This window comes from Physeter macrocephalus, chromosome 11 (genome assembly GCF_002837175.3).
Source record: "Physeter macrocephalus isolate SW-GA chromosome 11, ASM283717v5, whole genome shotgun sequence".
Lineage (NCBI taxonomy): Eukaryota > Metazoa > Chordata > Mammalia > Artiodactyla > Physeteridae > Physeter > Physeter macrocephalus.
Window position 1 is genome coordinate 9992526 of NC_041224.1, and position 26576 is coordinate 10019101.

At 39.6% G+C, this 26576-nt stretch overlaps 1 protein-coding gene across 1 annotated transcript in view; it reads left to right on the top strand.

Moving 5' to 3' along the window:
* The window catches only part of ST8SIA6 (ST8 alpha-N-acetyl-neuraminide alpha-2,8-sialyltransferase 6), a 131390-nt gene extending 115606 nt beyond the window's left edge, over positions 1–15784 (top strand). The window contains exons 5-8 of the mRNA XM_024116404.1: positions 7702–7846; positions 11451–11563; positions 13998–14090; positions 15316–15784. Coding sequence (XP_023972172.1) covers positions 7702–7846; positions 11451–11563; positions 13998–14090; positions 15316–15784 — 820 coding nt within the window. The remainder of the gene's footprint in view (positions 1–7701; positions 7847–11450; positions 11564–13997; positions 14091–15315) is intronic.
* Positions 15785–26576: the final 10792 nt, after the last annotated feature.

Here is a 26576-nt window from a genome sequence, read left to right on the forward strand (position 1 = left end):
CACGAACCCGCGTCCCCTGCATCGGCAGGCGGACTCTCAACCGCTGCGCCACCGGGGCAACCCCCACAGTGGAATTTTTTTAGTAAGCCGGTGCTCACTGCTGAGTTATACCAAGTCAATTTAAAACCTGGGAATCTTACTCCTTAAATGGCTTATGACCAGGGATGACTTACTCTCAACTTCCACCACCAAATTATTCTTCCTCTCCTCCCTTCCCCCGGCCCCTGCGCCACAGAGCTGCACACACAGGCCCACATGCAAACACACGGACTCACACAGAGTCCGGTATGGTCGCTGGGGCGTGATGGCCGTGTACGGAGGCTGGGCTGCGGTCTTGTACGTGACGTGACATCAACACCTACACAACAGAAAAGGCCCTTTGAGTCCACTGCACCCTCTTGTGTTTTGTAAGTGTGCTTTCAATGTTGAACTTGTAGATTCTATAAAAATCTTTTGGGTAGTGAGCTAGGGTGGCTCAAACAAGGACGTTTTACTCGTTAAGATCATACACAGCACAAAGGCAGAGACAGTGCTTATTTTATTCAGCAGTGTGTAGACGGCACAGTGCCCAGTGCCTGCCTACATGCTAAATAAATATGTATGAATGAATCAGTGAATGAATGGGTGAGCGAATACATGGGTGCTGTGTGACCGGCTTACCTTTTACAAGCCTGAGTTGTCCTCAGTTGGAAGAGGAAGGTCAATGGAACCTATTTTGTGGGGTTATTGTATCACCTAACCGAGACAATATATGTAAAATATTTCACACGTAGCGAGAAGGCACTAAATATTTGATACTGTTATGATTGGTCCATCAGTAAATTATATAATGTGGGCTGGGGACAGAAGAAGGGCAGAAAAGGAGCATGCACAGAAGAGAGGCGATTGGTGTATTGCTTGGCCCAGGTATGTTGTGATTTTGGTGATAGAAGAGAAATGTGGCCACGTTAGAAAACACAGGAGGGTAAAGTAAGTCCTTTGAATTTGTGCAGGTGCTTATGTTTTAAAACCCCTTTTCCTAGGAGCCTCATTAGAATCTTAGGGAATGGATGCCAGAAGAAGGGCAGCTCTTTATTAATACTTGGAAAGTGCCTTTAGCCTTTGCCCCACCCTGACTGCCCCAGACTCAGTAGGGAGTCTCAGGAGTTTGATAAACGGAAGAGGGGCCTATGAGCCCTGGGCTGGGACACTTAGGTGGTTAGTATTCAGAGTGTCCTGTAATGTCTTGCGCGCTGCAGGCCTTAAGCCGTCCTTAACGTTTCATGGAAATCCAGGAAGCATCCCGCTTAGAACTGAAGAAGAATTTTGACCTGGGACTTGAATCAGAAAGGAAAGAAACAAAACAAAAACAAAAAAGCAAAGATAAAAACCAAGGAAGCACTCAGCACCTAGGATGGCAAAGAAAAACGAATTTCTACAGTCTGAACAAAAATCTCTCTCACAAGTATTTCATTAGACCAACTCTGATGCAAAGATGACTTTGGACATTTTCAGATTCTGTCTTTATAGATCAAGGCTAAAAGTGTCAAGCCAGATTCTCCCAGGACCAACCTACTTTTTTTTTTTTAATAGATCTTTATTGGAGTATAAGTGCTTCACGATACTGTGTTAGTTTCTGTTGCACAACAGAACGAATCAGCCATATGCATACTCATGTCCCCATGTCCCCTCCCTCTTGCGTCTCCCTCCCTCCCACCCTCCCTGTCCCACCCCTCTAGGTGGTCACACAGCACCGAGCTGATCTCCCCGTGCTGTGCGGCTGCTTCCCACCAGCCAGGTATTTTACGTTCGGTGGTGTATATATGTCCACGCCACTCTCACTTCACTCCCACCTACTTCTTGAGAGTTAAGCACTTTTGAAAAGTAAATCAGCTATACGTATACATATATCCGCATATCCCTCCCCTCTGCGTCTCCCTCCCACCCTCCCTGTCCCACCCCTCTAGGTGGTCACACAGCACCGAGCTGATCTCCCCGTGCTGTGCGGCTGCTTCCCACCAGCCAGGTATTTTACGTTCGGTGGTGTATATATGTCCACGCCACTCTCACTTCACTCCCACCTACTTCTTGAGAGTTAAGCACTTTTGAAAGAATGCGAACTCTTTCCAGTTCGGGAAATCAACGCAGTATAGAGAGTCCCCGTTCTTTTCTGGGGGGGTGGAAGGGACTGGATTTCCTTTTGGAACTGGATTGCATAGAGGAAGTTGCTGAAGGTGTGACACAGCAAGGGTTAGATCATCATTAAACCAGGGGTTTCTTTTCCATTAAATCCTAGGACACATTGTCTGGACCACTTGACAACGTCCATCCCATCCATCGGGAATCGTGTAACCCTCCATGTAAAATAAGAGCCTTGAATGTCTCAGTTATATAGAGGGTTTGGAATATTCACATGTAAAATTTTTTGCAGCCTTTGAGGTACGTCTGGACAAGCTGTCAATGGGGTGCTGCCAGCATTATTTTGGGAACTGCTATGTTGTTTGGTGCCATTATGGAAAGCATCCCAAAGGAAGAAGCTCAAATGACAGCGTTACCCACCCAAGATACTCTAGTGTAAACTGCAAAGAAGTGAATGTCAAGAGACATAAGCTGGGGCTTCGCTGGTGGCGCAGTGGTTGAGAGTCCGCCTGCCGATGCAGGGGACACGGGTTCGTGCCCCGGTCAGGGAAGATCCCACATGCCACGGAGCGGCTGGGCCCGTGAGCCATGGCTGCTGGGCCTGCGCGTCCGGAGCCTGTGCTCCGCAACGGGAGAGGCCGCAACAGTGAGAGGCCCGTGTACAACAACAACAACAACAACAAAAAAAAAAAAAAAAAAAAAGACATAAGCTGGAGTCACGAACAACCTGGGTGCCTTGGTTCTAACCCGTAAACTCTCTCAACTCCAGTTTTCTCATCTCTAAAACGGGAACGGGGGCTTCCCTGGTGGCGCAGTGGCTAAGAATCCACCTGCCAATGCAGGGGAAGACGGGTTCGAGCCCTAGTCCGGGAAGACCCCACATGCCGCGGAGCAACTAAGCCCGTGCGCCACAACTGCTGAGCCTGCGCTCTAGAGCACGCGAGCCACAACTGCTGAGCCAGTGTGCCACAACTACTGAGCCCGCGTGCCACAACTACTGAAGCCTGCGCGCCTAGAGCCCGTGCTCTGCAACAAGAGAAACCACCGCGACGAGAAGCCTGAGCACCGCAATGTAGAGTAGCCCCCCACTCACCACCACTAGAGAAAGCCCTCGCGCAGCAACAAAGACCCAACGCAGCCAAAAATAAATAAATAAGACTACTTACTACTTTTAAAAATAAATAAATAAAATGGGACTCATTATATTTTCTATCTCCCTGGTTGTTGTGGGCATCAGATGTCATAACAGGTGTGAAAATGCTCTGGAGAGTGTACAGTGCTTTACCAGGGTGAGGTTTGTGAATGCTGATCTGGTTGGATATTTACTATGCATTGGAAAGGGCGAGCTTTTTGACTCCATCTACCGATTCAAATGCTAATCCTTCCTGAAACATCCTCACAGACACCCCCCAAAATAGTTTTACCAGCTCTCTGGGCATTGACTTGGCTCAGCTGACAGGTGAAATTCACTATCACATCTAGTGAATACCACGTGTCCTTCATTTCTTAATGTCTCTTGCTCTTTTTACACAAGGAGGGGGAAATTGCCGTGCCCATTATTGTGAGAGCACATCTAGTTGACTTTGTAGTCACCAAGGATTAGAATTGACTGGTTTTAGGGATGATGGGAAATGGAATAATAGAAATAAAATTCCATTTTGTTTTGTTTGTTCTAAGCGTCTCAGCTCTATACTTACACTGGCTATTATGGGGATCCTTACCACGCAGATGAACTAGGAAATGACAAAGAGCATAAATTTATAATTCTTCCACTAACTATAAAGGCTTAAAATGTCCCATTAGTCAGTGACCCAACATAGGCTGCAGAAATGACATTTTGGATAATTATTCCGATGTTTTTCCTGGGATGTTATTAGGAGTGATTAGGTATTTAACATGGATTTTTGATAGTGATTTCTTTAAAAGTGCAGGGGGGATGGCTAAATCAATTCTGATACATTCAGGCAGTGCAACACTACTCTAGCAATAAAAAGGGATAAATTACTGACATACATGGCAACACGCACGAATTGCAAAAACATTTATGCCAAGTGCAAGAAGCCTTACACAAAAGCATATATAGAATATGATTCTTTTTTTAAAAATTAAATTTTTAAAAACATTTTTATTGGAGTATAGCTGATTTACAATGTTGTGTTAATATGATTTACATAGATTTATATTTATATAGATTTATGTATATGTTTATATAGATTCTGGAACAGGCATTACTAATGTTTGGTAAAAAATAATCACAAAAGTGGTTGCCTGGAGGTGGGGGAGGGCTGGAGGTGGACTGGGAAAGAATTTGAGGGAATTATCTAGGGGGGTTGGTAATATTCTGTATCTTGACAGGGGATTGGGTTACAGGGGTATATGCACTTCTCAAAACTCATTGGATGCACTTGGGATTTTATTGTATGTAAATTCTACCCCAAAATACAAAATAATGATAAACATGCTGACGTATTTAGGGGTAAGGTGTACTGACACCTGTAATTTATGTTGAATTGCAATAACTATAACAACAAAAATGGATTGATGGATTAATACACAACAAGGCAAATATAGTAAAAAATTACTTGCAGAGTCTAGCTGGTCACTATTCAAATGCTCATTGTCCAATTCTTTCGACTTTCCTGAGGGTTTGAAAATTTTATAATATAATAATTGAAAATAATTTCAGAAAAAAAAACAATTTTTAAAAAAAATTTTGGCCACACTGCACAGCTTGTAGGATCTCAGTTCCCTGCCCAGGGACTGAACCCGGGGCCACAGCAGTGAAAGCGCTGAATCCGACCCACTAGACCACCAGGGAACTCCCAGAAAAAAAACTATTTAAAAACCCACAAAGGGTGGGCTTCCCTGGTGGCGCAGTGGTTGTGCGTCCGCCTGCCTATGCAGGGGAACCGGGTTCGCGCCCTGGTCTGGGAGGATCCCACATGCCGCAGAGCGGCTGGGCCCGTGAGCCATGGCCGCTGAGCCTGCGCGTCCGGAGCCTGTGCTCCGCAATGGGAGAGGCCACAGCAGAGGGAGGCCCGCATACCACAAAAAAAAAACAAAAAACAACCCACAAAGGGTACTTTGCTTAGTGTTTTTTTTTTTAATAATTGCATTTCTAAAATTTTATTTATTTATTTTTGGCTGCATTGGGTCTTCGTTGCTCGCATGGGCTTTCTCAAGTTGCGACGAGTGGGGGCTGCTCTTCATTGCGGTGTGCGGACTTCTCATTGCAGTGGCTTCTCTCGTTGCGGAGCACGGGCTCTAGGCATGCGGGCTTCAGTAGTTGTGGCACATGGGCTCAGTAGCTGTGGCACGCGGGCTTCAGTAGTTGTGGCTCGCGTGCTGTACAGTACAGGCTCAGTAGTTGTGACGCACAGGCTTAGTTGCTCTGTGGCATGTGGGATCTTCCCGGACCAGGGCTTGAACCCGTGTCCCCTGCATTGGCAGGCGGCTTCTGAACCCCTGGGCCACCAGGGAAGCCCTGCTTAGGGTTTTTTTTGTGTGATGCAATATTCTTTCAAGCACCAAATATCCTTAGAGAAATTAAGTTACTTGTAAAAGGTAAATGAGAATCTATTCCATTGCCTTTCTCAACATGCTGCATAAAAGAGACATTTAAAATTATAAACACATAAGGATTTCTGAGTTTGCAGTATGTCACATGAATTGTTATGAAATTAAATTTATAATTACACATACTTAGTATCATATTTTTGACTACACATCATTTCATTTTCAATTTTTTCTTTGGTTGGTCTGGTCTCCATGAGCTGTTAGAAATGGTAGGTTCTGAAATTCAAAGAGAAATAATAAGCAGGTGATAGAATTCAAGTAAGAATGTACTATTTTAATAATATCAGCTAACTGATACGAACTAATTTAAAAATCTTGATTTTTAGGGTACAAATAATATCACAGCACTGACTTTTCATACCCTGAGAATTACTGGCATTCACGAAGACTGGAATATAATTCAAAATGACTATGACAGATGAGAGCATTGTATTCTTTGTAAAGAACCAAATTCAGTCGGAACATGTATAAAAATATACCCTTCAGGACCAAAAACCAATAAAAAAAAATATGCGATGGGAAAGGACCAGTTAGGAATTCAGGGTATCAGTACTGACCACAGTCAGCGCTGTCCGCTGAATAGTCACTGTTCCTTGTGCTATGGTGGGATCCAACTTTAATATATATTTTTAAGTAAAATGGAGAAATTAGTAAAAGTTTAAAGATGAACAAGGTGACATTAATGAAAAAACTGGTCTAATGGAGAAAATGAGAGAAGAGGAAATTCTCTAAATGCTTCATAATTGAAAAGGTTCAAGTTTTGCTTGATGATTACCATTTTCAATTACATGAAGTGTTTTTTATGGAGAGATTCTATGAAAAACTAACCAGGGAGGTGGATTTAAGTGAAGAGAGTTCAGTTGTGCAAATCAAAGAGTCTCTTGACTTCAAGGTTGATTAAACTGTGGAATAATTATCAAGAGACGCTATGGAGTCTACATCCCTGGAGAATTACATAAGCAGAATATAAATTCTGAGTGGTTCTGGATTCACCTGCCAGAGGTTGGGGGCAAATTCCAACAAGCCCTGGCAGGACCTTTCTGGGTCTGCATTCTGACAATAAGGTTTCACTCCATAGGAATAGTTTCGAAATATAGCTCAGTACTAAATTACATTTTTCTGGGCTTTCTGTAAAGAATGGCAACTTTAAATTCACGTCATTTAAAAATTCAGTCTATTAAAGTACAGCAGTGTAGTTATGGTTAGCAGTACTGTATTGCATACTTGAAATTTGCTAAGAGGGTAAATCTCAAGTATTCTTACTATAAAAAAAAGAAAAAGAAAAAAGATAACTATGCGAGGTGATGGACATGTTGATTAGCTTGGTTACTACGGTGATGATTGCACAGTATGTATGCATGTTAAACCATGAACATAAACAGTTTGTATTTGTGAATTTTTTTTTTTTGCCCGCACCGCGAGGCTTGTGGGATCTTAGTTCCCCGACCAGGGATCGAACCCCGGACCCCCTGTTAGAAAGCATAGAGTCCTAACCACTGGACCGCCAGGGAATTTCCCCGTACGTATTTGTGAATTATACCTCAGTGAAGCTCAAAACAAAAATCACTGTATTGAATGATGCTTCTTTTCATTGAACTTGTCTCATAATAAATGACTACATATTGCTTTTGGTCTTAATTTAGTTTCTGTACTGTTTAATAAAATAATTAGAAGGTATTCTGTCGTTTTCTCTTTGTTGTTACAATATCATGAGAAAGAAGTCTTTGTATTTAAACCATTACATAATCAGTGTTTCCTGTGGGTGACTCGGTCCCTATCTGAGTGTAAGTACGTTAATGTTCTTTGCTATTTAATCTTACCACAGCACTCTTGCACCATCCAGGGACAGTCAGAATGGAATGAGATAAAAATGTCATCTTTGCGATTGAGGTATCTTCTCTCTGAAAGTCAGTATGGCAAAATCCTCTGCTGCGTTTTCCATCGTCGTCTCTGTTTTGGGTTTCTTAATCTTATTCCTTGACTCACTTTTATCCTTGTCCTTCGCAGAGTGAAACTTGCTTCGTGTTGTGATGCCGTTCAAAACTTCATTGTTTCTCAAAATAACACTCCCGTCGGGACTAACTTGAGTTACGAGGTGGAAAGTAAAAGCGAAATCCAAATCAGAGAGAACATTTTTGATATGTTGCCAGTGGTGAGTGAGAATTTCTTGTGGTTTGTGTCACCATTTAAGGTGAATGTTGGCTCAGATTAAGATATAAGAATGGAGCAAGTAATTAATTAAAATGCCACACTCTGTTGTGTTGTGTAAGATACGTAGGGCAGTCCATTTTCGGAAGGCAGTTTTGAGTACTTGTGGCTCTGCGGGGCATGGCATTTATATCTTAAATGATAAGCTCTTCCAGCCCTTGAGTCTTCATGACTCATCCTTGAATGAGATGAGGTACTTGGGCTTTCTGCATAGTAATTAATTACCAGGGCTCGGGAAGGTGACCATTTTTCACCTGCAACAAGACTCCTCCAGTTGTCAGTTTCAGTGACTAAATCAATTCCTTCACAAAGAACTGTAGGTTTATGTGGCTAATCTTTGGGAAGTAAATACATAAGAATTTGCGGCCTGTAAACATAACCTCCACAAGACAGGGATTTTTATCTACTGTGTTCTTATGTATCCCAAGCTCCTAGAACATTCCCCAGTGCACAGATGCATTCATTACATATTCGTTATTTAAACTAATGAGTAATGATACTGTATCATTACAATATAAATCCAAACTTGGGGGGAATTTTTCTCCTGAAAATATCCCACTGTTGATGAACTACGCTCTCGGGCATCTTTTCATGATTTGATGAAAAGCAATTAGGCCAAGTCAGTGGTCAAAATGGCATCGCTTTATATATGCAGCTTACCAACTGTAGAATATTCAGTTCTTACAATTAATTCCATTTTGCTGGACCTTTGACTTGTTTCAACTATTTTATTGTCACGTAAGTTGTTCCAGTTTTTTTTTTTTAATATTACAATTCAAAGTCAGTATAATTTTCTGGGAATGAACAAAAAAATCAATACAAAACGTTAGAGAAAAGATATTGTACATTTTCCGAAAGGGAAAAGGGGACCAAAAAAAATAACTCACACGGCATTCTGAAAACCCCCTCATGATGCACTGAAATTACCAATAGCTGAAAAGATAGCAACTAAAGAATATTTATGTCCCTTATCAGGGAAGACCTTGGGGAGTTCCACAGAGAGCAGCTCTTTCACCCTTTTACCATTTTTGCTAGTGTTTTCCTTGCCTTATAGGCTGGTCAGAACAGAGGAGCTGCAGATATTTTTTTGCTTCTGATCGGCACCTTGAAAAGAATAACTTAGCATAGGCTTGATAATTCTGGATGCAATTAACAACAGCATCCATTTTCCAAATTAATACGGACTTTTTAAAACTAGGGGGAGGAAATTCTGAAGTTAATACAGTAACAGCTGCAAAGCGAGGTCACGTTTTTCTGTTTCTTCAACGTCCCCTTCCACAGACACAGCATCCGAGGTTGCTTCCCACACCCCAACCCTGCTTTGTTCTGTAGGGCACACAGCACATCGCAGTAGATGCTTTGGATGAAATGTTGTGAAGTCACTTACTCCAAAGCTTTGCTAAGTTACTTGATAGGAAAACAGCGAAGCTGGTTTTCAACCAGAGTTAGCAACAAGCAGGCAGTTGAGTCGCCCAGATTTGCATTTTCTTAGGAGCCTTATTTTAAGGAACGTTGAAATTGTCATTTATTTGAACTCTTACTGAACGTAAGATACCAAAGCATATGGATTTTTTCCTCCCAGTTGACCAAGAAACCAGAGAAAAACGTTCATTATTTTGAGTGCTTAATTGGAGATATGTTCCCCTCGGTAATCTTTTCTGTTGTACCATAAAGAGCCTATTTGCACTCTGCCTTGTCTGTAAAATTCAGAATTTACTGTGGTATCGGTTAGTAAACACGGTCTGAAAACATCTTGCGCTAGAAGTTCGGTGATTTGAAATAGCCCAGGGTCTGTGGGAACCCTTCATTAAAGAGCCAGGCACTCTGCTGGGCGTCACACCTGTGCAGGGAAATAAGGCACATCCTTCAGTTAACCTTTCACCCCTTGAGTGACAGACAGCACCTGTATAATGTGTCGTGGTTAAGACCATGGACTGAAAATAGCCCAGGGTCTGTGGGAACCCTTCATTAAAGAGCCAGGCACTCTGCTGGGCGTCACACCTGTGCAGGGAAATAAGGCACATCCTTCAGTTAACATTTCACCCCTTGAATGACAGACAGCACCTGTATAATGTGTCGTGGTTAAGACCATGGACTCTGAACCAGACTGCCTGGGTTTGAATCCCAGCTCTGCTGCTTTCTAGCCCTTACCTTAAACCCATGCCTCCGTTTTCCCGTCTGTAAAATGCTCACAAGGTTGTTGGATGGATTCCATGTGTTAACAAGTTACGACTCGGGAAAGTGCTTCTCGCACCAGAAGCACAACATGATTTTTCATTTTTATGGACAAACGCAGACGTGCTGAAAGAGAGTTCTCGTCACTCGATTGGCATCTCCCACTGCAGATTCAGGAGCACACGGGAGTCAGGGTGACTCAGGATCTGCTGGGCAGCTCAGAACCACACTGGTCCTGGGGCGTTGCCGGTGGGGCTGGGACACGGGGCAGGAGGGTGCCCTGATTCGTAGCAGTGTAAATATCCCCATCGTGGCGGTTGTAATTTACCAGTGGTTTCACAGTCGGCTGACAAAATTCCTGAATATTTACCAGTTGGCGCCCATAAGCTGGTACAGCTGGGTTCCAACATGGCGCTGGGGGTTGCACCCAGGTGGCCAACGGGCCAGTCGTCACCCATCGAAAAGCAGTGATCCTCTGGGCGAGGTCTGCGGTAGAAGACGGGGGAAATGAAAAGTAATAAACATGCTCTCTGCCCCTGAGGACCTACACTCACATTCTGGAGACAAAGCAGGTGAATCAGGACCTCATCATTGCGGAACTCTGATCTGACCCCCTTGCTGCTGGTTAAGGTCACATCCTTACTTCCGGAAAAGTGACCAGCAAAGGCAAAGAAGTACACTGTCAAATTGAAAAGTTATGTTTCAGACCGCGGAGGATTTGGTAAAAGTGGGAAGTTTTTTGGGGTCGGCCAGTTGGGTCCTTGGAGGAAACAAAAATGATTCCGGCCTTAGAAATGAATTTGAAACAAATCAGCTCAGAGTTACTGTGCCTCCCTGAAGCACCGTGGCTGATCATTTACAGAGTTCACGGGCATAAATCTCCTGTCATCACTGAGCCGGAAGGTCTAACTATTTAAGAAGCACGGAGAACTTTCACTAAATTATCTATTAATTTTCTGGCCAAGAATAGACAATTTAATGCTACTTTGGAATTGCTTTCTTTTCTATTTTTGGCTGAAAATGGTCCTGTTTGTCGGAAAGGCCCATGTGGGATTTTTGCCATCCTCAATTTATTTACTTAATTATGTGATGTAAAATACGTTAAAGTACACTTTAAGAACAAGTGTATTATATTTTGTATTATTACATTATGTTTGTCTATGATATGCTATATATTCCTCTCAAGAGAAATGAAACAGGTTTACAGAATTTTTTTATGATGTCATAAGTTGATTAACATACTGTGGTATTGCTTCTTGTTCTTTTTCTTTCCTTAGCATGTGTAAAAATTAAGCTACTTGAATTAAGCTGATGATGTTTATGGTTCTAAAACTAAAGCTATTTTATGGCAGTTTTTCCCTTTCTCCTGATAGACTCAGCCTTTTGTGGGGTACCCTTACAATCAGTGTGCGGTGGTTGGAAATGGGGGGATTCTGAATCAGTCTCTCTGCGGAGCCGAAATCGATAAATCCGACTTTGTTTTTAGGTAAGCTCTGTCAAGTTGGTTTCTTTGACATCCAAGATCAGCTGGATATTTTAAATGAATAGGCTAAAGATACTCTGTGTAAATTTTGACCTTTGAACTCTGTTGCTTAAGCCTACAATTTATCTAGTGTGTTTCCAAAAGTGTTAAATAGAACATGAGTTCCTCTGAATGTTGCTGTGGTCACTTAACTTTCCAGAAACCCTGCGTGAAATCATAGTCAAAGAGGGTCTTCACTGCAGGACTTGTCAGAGCCTTCAGTATATTAAGGATACTTTTTTTTTTTTTTAAACAGAGCATTTCAAGAACACTTTGTTCTCAGGTAATACTTGTGAAAATGCTGACTTAGATATTGTATAGCCACACAACATTGTTGTTTATTTAGGTTTCTGACCTGAAATTTTTAAAAAATGTGCAGCTTCTAATTTCTGATCTTTTTAAGTGTTTATATCTCAGTACAAGCTAGCTTGCCAAAACAGAAACAAAAGTGGTTTCTCTGTGTGTCTGAACTAATAAGACAAGCCACAGAGCATCTCCACTTTCAGAATATGATGAAAAGAGGATTCATCCCTGTGAGGGTGGATTTCAGTTGAAATGTACCTTTTTATAAAGTCAGTTGAAATCCGTTTCTTCCTGTTTCAGGAGCACCGATTGCATCCATCAGAGGAGATCCTTTGATCTTTATTGATTTAATGTTGCCCATTTTAACACATGAAAAAGAAACACGATTCTGAATCAGTAGCTCCCCCTCACTTTAATCTCATTTAGAATTTTATGCTGAAGATAATGACAGAACAACAGACCTGCAGTCCAACCATTATTGAATGTGTTCCTCATGATGAATGTGAAAATGGCAAATACCTGCATGATTTAGCCATTTTGTTAAAGTACTCAGTATGGAAAAACCGTAAGGAAGATAAATAATTCTTCTTGTAATAGACTTTTTTATAGACTGAAAATTCCCAAAACATCTGGGGTGAATATTATGCCTAAACATCCATTTTACTTTATAGCAGATATAAGAAATACAAGTTTAGGTTTAACAAGCAGGAAAAAAAAACCCAAAAACAAAAAAAACAGCTACTTAATTTGTAACTCTAAAATAAATGTGTATATTTCTAGATTCTGCATTTGTTGATGCCAGCTATTTTTCTGAATATAGAGTTCCTTTTGAAGTTATAGCCTTCCAAACTGAAAGGTCAAATTGGGGCTGTACATGGTTGGTGTCATTAAAATTTATTTAATTTTTAAGCCTATGTCTATTTTGGTCGTACATGTTTCATAGTTTATAAAACCAACTGGAAGCTGATTATCTTTTTTTTTTTTTTTTTTTCATTTCAGAAGATTGGGAGCTGTCAGTTAAGTGTGTAAGGAGCAGAAATAGGCGCTGAGTGGCTTTACTGTACTGTGTATATGCAATACCCAATACTTCCCCTAGGGGTCTCCAATGATACCATATTGGAAATCATCTTTGAGTCTTCAAAAGAATATGAGACTGTTCTAGAAAGTAGATTTGTTACAGGAAGCCCACTAATGAAGACATTTCTGTGGCCTATTATCTAAATTAATATTTATTTTTCCCAAGGTGCCATATTTGTTTTCTGATGTATCTTTTTTTTATCAGTGAGAGAAGTACGTGTTTCACTTACTCATATATTTCATAGAGCATGGAATAGAATATTTCAACCTCATCTTACAGAACACATCAAGTTTAAACAGCCTTCCTCAGAGATGCTCCCTTTGTATTTATAGCTTTAAAGAAATGTCTACTTGAAATTCTGTAAATGATACTTTCTCTTTTCTGTGTGACAAGAATATACTTACTCAAAATTACAATTCTTAATTTGTTTTCCAATTTAAAAGCAAAATAGTACTCAAAAGAGGATGAGAACATCAATATGAAAACATCATTATAAGAACATTAAGGCTCTATTTATTAACAGCTTAATTTGGTGGAAAAACAGTCCATATGGGAATCAGGAAATTTTGATTTTTTTTATACAGCCTTTGCTTCTGGCAGACACTATAACCTTAGTCGCAATGCCTCAATTTTTAAAATCTGTAAAATGGTGATCATACCACCGTGGGAATCTAATTAATACAAATAATAATTTTAATAAAAGGATCAGGGACTCTTCAAAACCTAGGCAAGGTGTAATTGTCATTTCTAGCTTTGTTACTTATAAAGGTCTTACATAATACTGAAAGCATTCATCAGATTCATTTATTTTATCCAATATTGAAATGCCAGCTAAGAGTTCAGTACTTATTCAGTGGTCTTCAATGGAAATCAGATGAATTCTGAGGATCCTCTTAACAGCAATAATTTTCTCCAATAAAATGAGAATGGTCACATGTATATGTGTGGACGTGTGTGGATGTACTTTTTCTTCTTCACAAGTTATATTTTGAGAATAGTTTTCCTTCCAAATTTCAGGTGTAACCTCCCCCCAACCACAGGAAATGTTACCAATGATGTTGGCACTAAAACCAACCTGGTGACTCTAAATCCCAGTATCATAAGACTAAGGTAAGTACCCCAAATTACCTAACTGTTCAAGAACATTTTTCTCATTATTTACCTGTTCTTAGTCTGAGCACTAACCTTGTTGCTGAGACTGACGTCTAGTACAGCTGGAATGGCTTTTTAGGAAAATATATAAGAATATATTGGTAATTTAGGTTGTGGCTCATAAGAGGTATGTCCAGTTGTACTTCTAATGGCATAAGCTGAGTGTTGCTAATCCAATGAGAACTTTTTAAACAATAGTGAAGTTCCTTTTTTAGATTTCCTTGCAGAATTTTAGTGTTACTCTTGTCTTGATAGCGCTTTCTCGAAAAAACTTAGTCTATTTAGAAGCTTCAGAGAGTAACCCTTAGGAGAACCTGGCAAAATCAAGTTTTCACTTCGGGCAGTTTATTACTAAAAAATAATCCCTGTATTTTATTTTCCACAGTGTAACTACTACAAAATGTTGGCTGTTTAATAAAAATCCCATATGTAGTTTTATTCAACTATTTTCATCCCAAGTGACTAATAATTGTTATTAGTAGAATACACCCCTCAAATAGTTCTAGTATGGCTTAAGAGAATATAAAATATTGCGCCTGTCTCCCCAAGGCTTATTTTCTAAACACTCGCAGTCATGCGCTCCAGTATATTTACTGAGGTATTATTTAAATTAAACACCTAGAGCTATCACAATCCATGGAGGAAATTTAAGATGTGTGTGTGTGTGTGTGTTTGTGTGTGTGTGTGTGTGTGTGTATGCATATAGATATTTTAGGCTTTCTAAAGGAAACTGTTATTTTATAATAACATGTATATACAAATGTACAGCTCAATGAATTTTTTTAATGTACAGATATTTTAAGAGTGTGTTATGTTTGAGAAAACATTTCAGCATTATACATTTGGAAGGTAATTCATCATTAAATAGCAACCTTAGGAAAAAATTACTGAGTTGGAAGATAAAATAATATTAAAAATGTATGTCCAGTAAGGGTATTGCACCATAAGAAGGTGGAAATGAAAGCCTAGATATGCCAAGAAAGAGAAATGAAGACCTCACCCCTGATATTTACAAGATGCTTACTTAACATGAGTTTTCTCTGAGTCTGCAGTTTGTCTCTTTTATATACAGGGATATAAATGGTTCTGTTTTTTTTGGCCAATGGTGAATTCAGCCTCATGTTACCCAAACTGCTCCTTTGATGATTACTGTTAAAATCATGATGTTTTAAAAATTTGGCAGATATGGGAACTTAAAGGAAAAGAAGGCAGTATTTCTGGAGGACGTTGCAACCTACGGAGATGCTTTCGTCCTTCTGCCAGCATTTTCCTTCAGGGCCAACACTGCGGCCTCTTTCAAGGTGTACTACACACTGAAGGAGTCTAAAGCAAGACAACGAGTTTTATTTTTCCATCCCAAGTACCTGAAAAACCTTGCCCTCTTCTGGAGGACTAAAGGGGTGACCGAGTATCGCCTGTCCTCCGGCTTGATGATCACAAGTGTGGCAGTTGAACTGTGTGAGAACGTGAAGCTCTATGGATTCTGGCCCTTCTCTAAAACTGGAGAGAACACACCTGTCAGCCATCACTACTACGACAACAAGTTACCTAAGCGTGGTTTCCATGAGATGCCCAAGGAGTACAGACAAATTCTCCAGCTTCACGTGAAAGGAATCCTCAGGTTACAATTTAGCAGATGTGAAATAGCCTAAACCAGATGTCTTTAAACGGGAATCATGTTCACACAATGCAGTAGGTGAGTTTCAGTGTTCCAAACACCGAAAGAGGGGGTTGTAGGGTGTCGTAGGAAGAGTCCCGAAATTTGGTTGGATCAAAGCTCGGGCACTAGGTTTGCAATCTCAGCAACTCATTTCATTGTTCTGATCTTCAGTTCTCTTCCTATAAGATGAGAACCATGATCTCTAACTCATAGTAGGAGAATCTGATCATCTGTGAAAACTTTCCGCAAGTATTTAGCATGAGGTAGGGACTCCATAAATATCTCCTCGTTGATATTTTTAACAGCCATTTTCACCTTCACCAGACATAATAAAAAGGCAGGCTGTCTTGAAGACTCTTTCTGAAGAGAACAGCTGAACTGCCAGTGTCCAGTGGAATTCTTTCTCTGGCAGGAGCCTCTATTATCCGTAATATCGTTCCCACCTTTCTTCCTGTCTTAAAGAGGGCATGTAAGAAAACTGTGTAATTAAGCAAGAAACCCGTGGTTATGCAGGAATGAACGCCTTACGCCTCAAACTACATTCACTTGTGTCTTGAGCTGTGCTGGTGTCGTGGTTGGATTTAGGCCCAATCCTTTTCCTCCTTTATCTACATTTAAAAATCACTCTTTAATATATGTATTAACTTCCTATTTCACTCTTAAGCCTTTTCCTGTCCCACTGACAGGATTTACCTCAAGGGCAGGAATAGTTACAATTCTACTTATCTGTTGTCTTGTCTGTGGTGGTCACTCATACAATTTACTTTGCTAAGGTTGTTGAACAGCTGCTTCATGCTAGACCCTTTCCCAGGCTCTGCGAGAGGGATATAAAGATGACTAAGTCCTGGGGACTTCCCTGGCGGTCCAGTGGTTAAGACTCCACGCTGCCACTGCAGTGGGCACGGGTTCAATCCCTGCTTGGGGACCTAAGATCCCACAAGCCGGGCGGCAAGGACAAAAAAAAAAAAGACTAACTCGTGCAGGAAGAAACAGATGTGTGTGTTGTGAACAACGAAAGGGTGTGCTCCGTGTTCTCACAAAAGCTATGGGGAACAGAGGCCGGAATCATTTAGTCGATTTCAGTGGAGTCTGTTTCAGAGAAGAGCTGGTTTCTGAATTAAGCCTAGAAAGGGAGTAAGGCTTTACCAAATGAAGAAGATTCTAGGTAGAGGGAATATGATGGGGAGAAGACTGTCCCCTTTATTCTTTTCTTTTTTTGGCTGCGTTGGGTCTTCGTTGCTGCACGCGGGCTTTCTCTAGTTGCGGCGAGCGGGGACTGCTCTTCGTTGCGGTGCGTGGGCTTCTCATTGCGGTGGCTTCTCTTGTTGCGGAGCACAGGCTCCAGGCGTGAGGGCTTCAGTAGTTGTGGCACGTGGGTGCAGTAGTTGTGGCTCTCAGGCTCTAGAGCGCAGGCTCAGAAGTTGTGGCTCACGGGCTTAGTTGCTCTGCGGCATGTGGGATCTTCCCGGACCAGGGATGGAACCCGTGTCTCCTGCATTGGCAGGCGGATTCTTAACCACTGTGCTGCCAGGGAAGCCCTGTCCACTTGATTCTGATTCATGAAAATGAAGCTGTTTGAAGGTAAATCATGGTCTTTGCCCCAATATCTGCCCTGTGAGGGTAGGATATAGCACATGGCGGTGGTGGCTTAGGCCCACATCTGTGAAATGGGAATAATACCAAGCTGATTGATTTCATAGGAAAGTTGTACGAACTAAAGCACAGAGAAACTTAATTCTCATAAGGAAAAGTGTACATTTACATGATAAGACATCAATATAAAATAAAGCTTAAGGAGACATTGAATATTAGCATTTCGCAAAACTCCCTTACATCCTGATGATACATGTTAATACAGGTCATAAGTGCATCCACTGCATAAGTTATTTGACTTAAATAAGTAATTACGTGCACACTTTCGTGCTCGTCTTTGTACCAGCACGAGAAGAGCAGCAATAGCAGAGCAGACTGAGCAGCCTGACAGATTAATTACAAATATAATTCTGAATTCTTACCTCAGCCAGATTATTGTTTTATTCAAGGTTCACTTGTAAGAACACTCTGCTGTAAATTGCTTATTTTGGTAAAGTACATCTTTTTTTTTTGTGGTACGCGGGCCTCTCACCGTTGTGGCCTCTCTCGTTGCGGAGCGCAGGCTCAGTGGCTGTGGCTCACGGGCCCAGCCGCTCCGCGGCATGTGGGATCCTCCCAGACCGGGGCACGAACCCGTGTCCCCTGCATCGGCAGGCGGGCTCTCAGCCACTGCGCCACCAGGGAAGCCCCTGATAAAGTACATCTTTAATTCAATTGTAGTTGCCATTTGTGATGCCATTCTTAATTTACCTTTTCATTTGTTCTTCTTTAGCAAATGAAACCTATTACCGCCGTAAATTGATTTCAAAATTCAAATGTAGGTATTTTCTAAAAGGAACGTGCTTTTAGTTACATAAAGTCTAATTCATTTTTCTTTCTTTTTGTAGTGACGAACAAATGACCGTTTTCTACTGCTTCTAATGGGTTTAATTAATTTCTGAAAATCTGCTATCAGAGTTGGTAATGTTTCTATCATGTTACTAGCAATGATTATGAAAAATAGATCGGAACACTCTAATATTTTATAGTTCAGTAAAACGTTTCCCTCAACATGGTTTCTGCTGGGTAGAGACATAAACTTTGCTTTTTGATGACATGGAAATACATGATTGATGAGTAAAAATAATAGAATGTAGTGAAATAAATCATTAGATATACAATATGGAGACTTTATAAGTTATTTGATAAAAATTACATATGATTAGGACATTTAGAGCCTACTTAAGTTTTTCCCATATAACTTCCCATTTTAACCTTGGCTATTTTGTCTAGAGTATCAAAACATCAGTAAAATTTTAGTGGCGCTGATAAGGATTTCGGAAATATTCAAAACGGTGTGAGAGCAAGGAACATTGTCCTCATGATACCCATGTTCCACTTAAATGTCAGTAGAAACACTTTGAAGATGTGGAAAACATTTGTAGATCTTCTCCCATGGACACAGCCAAAGTTGGTTTCTTGTTTAACATTCGTGTTAATGTTTGTGTTGCCAGCCTCAAAGCATGTTGACGTTTTCACAACCGTCCCAACTAGGTTCACATTAGCCAAAAGCCTAGGTCACAGACAACACGCGCGCTCTTTCCCTTTCCTGAGTTGAAATCACAAGAGCTTGCAAGTTACCTGCCATTGTGTGAAACTCTCCCTCACCATCTGTAGTGTCCTCAGGGTTTCTTTATTGTGGAGAAATAAAGGGAGTGGGAGGTTGGAGTTCATGTGACATTATCAAAATTCATGTTCTATTATATTTTAGAAAGTAAAAAAAAAATTCTGTTCTGGAACAGAAGAACATTATTTTTTGTTTGTTTGTTTGTTTTTGGATTTGTTTTTTGCGGTATGCTGGCCTCTCACTGTTGTGGCCTCTCCCGTTGCGGAGCACAGGCTCCGGACGCGCAGGCTCAGCGGCCATGGCTCACGGGCCCAGCCGCTCCACGGCATGTGGGATCCTCCCAGACCTGGGCGCGAACCCGGTTCCCCTGCATCGGCAGGCGGACGCGCAACCACTGCGCCACCAGGGAAGCCCAGAAGAACATTATTGGTGCATCACAGTGGAACACGTGGAAGGTCATCCTCCGCCAGAGAGGAAATGTTATAATGTAACCTACCAGCTATGTGAATTGGAAATAGTAAGTCACAGTTCTTTAGATGCAAACAAAGAGAGAAACTGAACTCCATCCTGTAGATTTAGAGATTAACCGGGTCTGACCATGACACTCAGGAAATCCCTGGGTGTAATGAGCACTGCTTAAATCTTGTTACATGGATGGATTTGATCTTCTGCTCTTTAACTTCAAGTACATCTATAGGCATGGAAAACGGAAAGTTTGAGTACTGGTGCTAGCCAGTACTAAACTCTTAGTTAGGACTCCAGCTCGTAATACCACCCGCCACCAGTTTCTAAGGGAAATACTGGCTTGCTTGATTCCATTTTCTAATTGTTGTTTAGAATCAATGGGGCAATGTAAGTGAATAACAAGAGTCCAAAATAGTTTCTGTTGAAATCCAAGGGTAAGGCAGAAATATTTATTTAAGCATATAATAATGCTGTATGGCCCTGGGAAGGGCTCCATGAATAATTGCATGGAGTTAAGTTTTATACACTATAATAGTCCTTGAAGTCTCTGGTGCTTTTTCCTCCTAACGAAAGGCAAATGCAAATAGATCATGACTTTCACGAAGGAAGGTTTCCTTCTGCATGTAAATTCCAACTCAGTGAATATGTGGGCACTCAGCCAGGTAATCAGCCAAGGACATTTTTTTGAGAACTTACTATGTATAGAATACTGAAGTAAGCCATAAGTCAGACCTGTTTGGGACAAGATTTTTCCTTGCTTACAAAAAATTTACCAGTTAAATACTATATCATGTCAAGCACCCTAAATCATTCCATGAATTTCCAAAAGCTTTGGGAAAATTGGAAAGCTTTGTGGATAACAGGTCTGCTCACATTCTAAACAGCTAAGTATGATGCAATATGTAGTATAGTTATGACATTAAAAGCATTTTATGTATGTAACATGACACGGAAACACATTGTTTTGCTACTAAACATTGAAGGAATTGCAGGAGTTCACAGGAAATATCTGAAGCACTTGACCTAATAAGACTATTTCTTTCTTTATTCTTGGTTTTTAAAAATCCCTTTAGAGCCCCTGGGTGAGTTCAAGGTTTCCTACTTGCACGTGGCTTCAGAAGGCTGAATCCATAGTGAGCAGTCACCACTACCCTCCTGAAGATGGATGGCCAGGGACATTTTTCTTGCCCACCTCATCTGGGTCATCACCCTTCCAAGAGCATTCTTCTTTTTACCAAAAAAAGTGTGGTATATGATAGAGATGCATCACTTCATTTTATATAATGGAGAAAAGATCAGCTCTTTAGCAGATGGTATTGCAACACTGGCTCATAATAGAGAAAAAAACAAATACCTACATTGCACCATAGAGCAAGTTGGACTCCAGGTAGATTAAAGAGGGATTCAAAGATGACTGCAAAGCTAATAGAACAAAATGTAGGTAAGGGGCTGTACCCCTTAAACATAACCCCCAAATAACGTCTTAATCAGGTTGAGAAATGATGGCTATGGCTACATTAAAATGAAGAATTTTCTAGTCAGTGAACAGCACCTTAAAGCTAATAGAGAGTGACAGACTAGAATAGCTTTTAGCAATGCATAAAATTAATGACATTACTATACAAACATTCCCGGGAACTACAAATCAACAAATGAAAGACAGGAAACTCATTATAAAAATGAGCAAAGGGGCTTCCCTGGTGGCGCAGTGGTTGCGCGTCCGCCTGCCGATGCAGGGGAACCGGGTTCGCGCCCCGGTCTGGGAGGATCCCACGTGCCGCGGAGCGGCTGGGCCCGTGAGCCGTGGCCGCTGGGCCTGCGCGTCCGGAGCCTGTGCTCCGCAACGGGAGAGGCCACGACAGAGGGAGGCCCGCATACCACACACACACACACAAAAAAATGAGCAAAGAATAAGAACGTGGTCTACAAAGAGAAAAGCTGAGTAGCTAATAAGAATAGAAAGTGATGCTCAAACTTACTAATAGCTGAGAAATGAAAATTAAAATGAGATATATTGCTAAGAATTCATAAGATTGTTAATTCCAAATAACAGTAGAAGTATAAACTGATTCAACCATTTTGGAAAGCAGTCTCGAAGTACTGAGTTAGTAAAATTAATTATTTGGCCTATGGCCCAGCAATCCCACCTTCAGACCTATGTCCCAGAGAACTTCCTTTGTAGGTCCACAAGGAGACAAGATTTAAGATATTTATTTCATTATTGTTTGCGGTAGCAGGAAGTTGGTTACACAGGTACCCATCTCTAAGGGAGTCAATGAGGTAACTTTGATAAACACATAGTATGGAATATATCAGTTAGAAGCAACTTACTGGATGTGTATAGAGCTAGGATAAGCCCTTAAAATACAGCAGAAAGGGGAAAATAAGAGCTATAGCACAATGCCATTGAAATATACGTTAAAGCATACATATATATATATACTTATATGCATGCATACATGTGTACATACATATTAAAGGGCATATATTAAATACTAGAAGAGTGCCAATTTAGGAGGGGGTAATGGGAGTGGGTTTAGAGATAAAGGAATAAGTAAAGGGATAAAATGAATAAATAATTCAAGAAAAGGATCTTGCAGGGACCGTAGCTACTAAGTATGCCATAAACAAAGAGCCTGGTTAACAACTCACAATCTGAAGCAAAATTAAAGTCAGGAGAGCATGAATAACATATGTTAATTTAAAAAGAGTAAAAGTTCTAAACTAACATCAAAATGGATTTCCTGTTTTGTTCCAAGAGGGAGAGGACAGACATCCTTTGGTAGAAAAATAATAGTGCTAAGGAGGTAGGTTTTACAGAAGGGGAGACACCGTACAAAGGAATAGGAGAAGAAAATACATACATGGAAAGTGAACATTTGTATGGTGCCAAGTATGAGGCACCATACTTTATGCTGAGTACTTTACATATGATATCATGTTTAACAAGGCAAGCCTTTGACACATATATTCTTATCCTCACATAACAAATAAATATACAAGATGAGACTCAAATAGGTAAGTAACTTTTGTACGGTTACATTCTAAGAGTAGTGCCAGCATTCAATCTCATATGTCTGACTCTAAAGCCCTGTGTTCACTCATAAAGCCATCTTCACAATCAAGATGATATACACAACCATTATCCCAAAATGTTTTCTTATGCTTTTTTTTTTACTCAACATAGTAATGCTAAGACTCACTCCTGTTGTTTGTGCGTCAATAGTTTATTCCCCTATTTACTGAGTAGAAATCTGTTATATGGATGTACCACGATTGGTTTATCCATTCACCCACTGAGATACATTTTAGTTGTCTCCAGTTTTTGGCTGTTACAAATACAGCTATCATGGACATTCATGCACAAGTCTTTGTGTGGACGTATATTTTCATTTCTTTGGGGCCAATATCTAGGGTTGGAACCTCTGGGTCACATGGTCTGTGCATGTCTAATACTTTTTAAAACTACCAAACTATTTTCCAAAGTTGTTGTAGCATTTCATGTTTCTATCAGCGGTCTATACCAGTTGTAGTTACCTCACATCTTTGGTAAAATTTTGTATGGTCAATCTTTATTAATTTTAGACATTATGTTGGGTGATAGTTGTTTCTCATGATTTTAATTTGAATTCCCCTTATGATTATGTTCTCAGATGTTTATTTGCCTTCTATGTGTCTTCTTTGGTAAAGTGTCTATTCATATATTTTGACTATTTTTGATTGGATTGCTTTATTATGGAGTTATAAGAAAATTTTTATAAATTACTGATACAAATCTTTTGTTAGATATATGTTTTGCAACTATTTTTTCTCAGTTTGAGGTTTGCCTTTTAATTTTCTTAATAGTGTCTTTTGAACAACAAAAGTTTTTAATTTCACTAAAATCTAATTTATGGATCTTTTAATTTTATAGTTTATACCTTTTGTTTCAAATTTAAGAAATCTTTGACAAACCTCAAGGTCACTAAGATCCTCTCCTGTGCTTTCTTAGAAGGTTTTACATTTAGTGTTATGAGCCACTTTGAGTTAATTTTGTGTGTGTGTTTATGGTGTGAAGTAAGGGTCATTGGATTTCATTTTCATAGTTGCTTAAGGTAATTAATATGAGACTTATTTTTGTTTTTAACATGGGAGTTTAATGCTGTAGATTTTCCTCCAAAAGGTGCTTTCCACAAATTTTGATATATTATATTTTGTTCTTCATGCAGTTCAGAATACTTTGACTTTTGTTTCTTGTTTGTACCAAAAGTTATTTAGAAGTATATTATGTAGTTTCAAAGATTTCTGAATTGTTCCAGATATATTACTGTAGATTATTTTAAATTAATTTCAGTGTGGTCAGTGAACATACTTTGTATGGTTTTAATCCATTTAACTTTATTGAGACTTTTATTCTTATGGACTAGAGCATGGTCTTTCTTGGTAAATTTTCTGTGTGCACTTGAAAAGCATGTGTATTCTGACGTCGCTGGGTGCAGTGTTCTACTAATGTCAATTAGGTCAGGTTGGTTGATATTGTTATTTAAGTCTTCTGTATCTTGTGATTTTCTGTGTACTTGTTCTGTCAGTTAATGAGAGAAGAGTGTTAAATCCTTGACTATAACTGTGGATTTAACTATTTCTTCTTGCAGTTTTATTCATTTTTGCTTTGCTTCTCTTGATAAATGACCTCATTATCATTCTGAAATTATCCTCTTTATCCCTAGTAATATTATTTTCTCTGAAATCTACTTTGATATTATAGCCACTCCAGCTATTTTTAATTATATAATTAGCATATCTCTTTTAGCATATTATTTTACCTTGAACTTATTTGTTTCTTTATACTTAAAGTAGTTTTCTTATAGGCAGCAAATAGTTGGGTCTTGCTTCTTTATGTAATCTGAACATTTGCCTTTTATTGATGTGTTTATATCATTTAGATTTAATGTCACACATTTTACTTCTACATATATTATAAACTGCACATATTATATTTTTTGCTTTAAACTGTCAGTTACCTTTCTAAAATTTCTTAAGGAAAATTTTTTATATTTACCCACATATTTACCATTTTCAGTACTCTTTATATTTTGTGTAGATCTGCATTTTCATTGGGTATTATTTCTCTGAAGGATTTCCTTTAATATTTCTTGTAGGGCTGGACTGCTGGTGATAAATTCTTTTGGTTTATATATGTTTGAAAAAGTTTTTATTTCACCATCATTAAAAAAATGTTTTTTGCTGGATTGACAGTATATGTTCTTTCAGTACTTTGAAGATGTTGCTCCACTCTCTTGTGACTTAACATTGCTTCCAATGAGAAGTTTGTTGTCATTCCTACCTTTGTTCCCATGTACATAATGTATCTTTTTTTTTTCACCAAGAGCTATGTAGCTATTTTTATTCATAAACACGTTTCATATCACCTTCACAAATTTATTTTTTAATTAATTTTTATTGGAGTATAGTGGATTTACAATGTTGTGTTAGTTTCTGCTGTACAGCAAAGTGAATCAGTTATACATATACATGTATCCACTCTTTTTTAGATTCTTTCCCATATTGGTCACTACAGAGTATTGAGTAGAATTCGCAAAAACTCCTCCTTAATCAACATTATCTGAGCTCATTTACACACCTGATGATCCCTAGCCATTTAAAAATGTATAAAAGACTAATTTTAGTGACCAAAGTTTTATACCAAAAATATTATCCAGATATTCTTTATTAATTTATTAAATTTAAAAGTTTAATTTAAAAATTTAAAAAATTTAAATTTAAAAATTTAAAAGTGCCGTGGTCTTAAAGTTAACAAAAGATCTATAAATTACACATTCATTCAGTTAAACACAATTTTTTTTAAACGTCTTTATTGGAGTATAATTGCTTTACAATGGTGTGTTATGTTAGTTTCTGCTATATAACAAAGTGAATCAGCTATACGTATACATATGTCCCCATATCCCCTCCCTCTTGCGTCTCCCTCCCACCCTCCCTATCCCACTCCTCTAGGTGGACACAAAGCACCCAGCTGATCTCCCTGTGCTATGCGGCTGCTTTCCACTAGCTATCTCTTTTACATTTGGTAGTGTATATATGTCCATGCCACTCTCTCACTTCGTCCCAGCTTACCCTTCCCCCTCCCCGTGTCCTCAAATCCATTCTCTAAGTCTGTGTCTCTATTCCTGTCCTGCCCCTAGGTTCTTCAGAACCTTTCTTTTTTTTTTTAGATTCCATATATATGTGTTAGCATACGGTATTTGTTTTTCTTTCTGACTTACTTCACTCTGTATGACAGTCTCTAGGTCCATCCACCTCACTACAAATAACTCAATTTCGCTTTTTTTTATGGCTGAGTAATATTGCATTGTATATACGTGCCACATGTCCTTTATCCATTCATCTGTCGATGGACACTTAGGTTGCTTCCATGTCCTGGCTATTGTAAATAGAGCTGCAGTGAACAATGTGGTACATGACTCTTTTTAATTATGGTTTTCTCAGGGTATATGCCCAGTAATGGGATTGCTGGGTCATATGGTAATTCTATTTTTAGTTTTTTAAGGAACCTCCATACTATTCTCCATAGTGGCTGTATCAATTTCCATTCCCACCAACAGTGCAAGAGGGTTCCCTTTTCTCCATACCCTCTCCAGCCTTTATTGTTTGTAGATGCTTTGATGATGGCCATTCTGACTGGTGTGAGGTGATACCTCATTGTAGTTTTGATTTGCATTTCTCTAATGATTAGTGACGTTGAGCATCCTTTCATGTGTTTGTTGGCAATCTGTATATCTTCTTTGGAGAAATGCCTGTTTAGGTCTTCTGCCCATTTTTGGATTGTGTTGTTCGTTTTTTTGATATTGAGCTGCCTGAGCTGCTTGTATATTTTGGAGATTAATCCTTTGTCAGTTGTTTTCGTTTGCAAATATTTTCTCCCATTGTGAGGGTCGTCTTTTCATCTTATTTATGGTTTCCTTTGCTGTGCAAAGGCTTTTAAGTTTCATTAGGTCCCATTTGTTTATTTTTGTTTTTATTTCCATTTCTCTAGGAGGTGGGTCAAAAAGGATCTTGCTGTGATTTATGTCATAGAGTGTTCTGCCTATGTTTTCCTCTAAGAGTTTGATAGTGTCTGGCC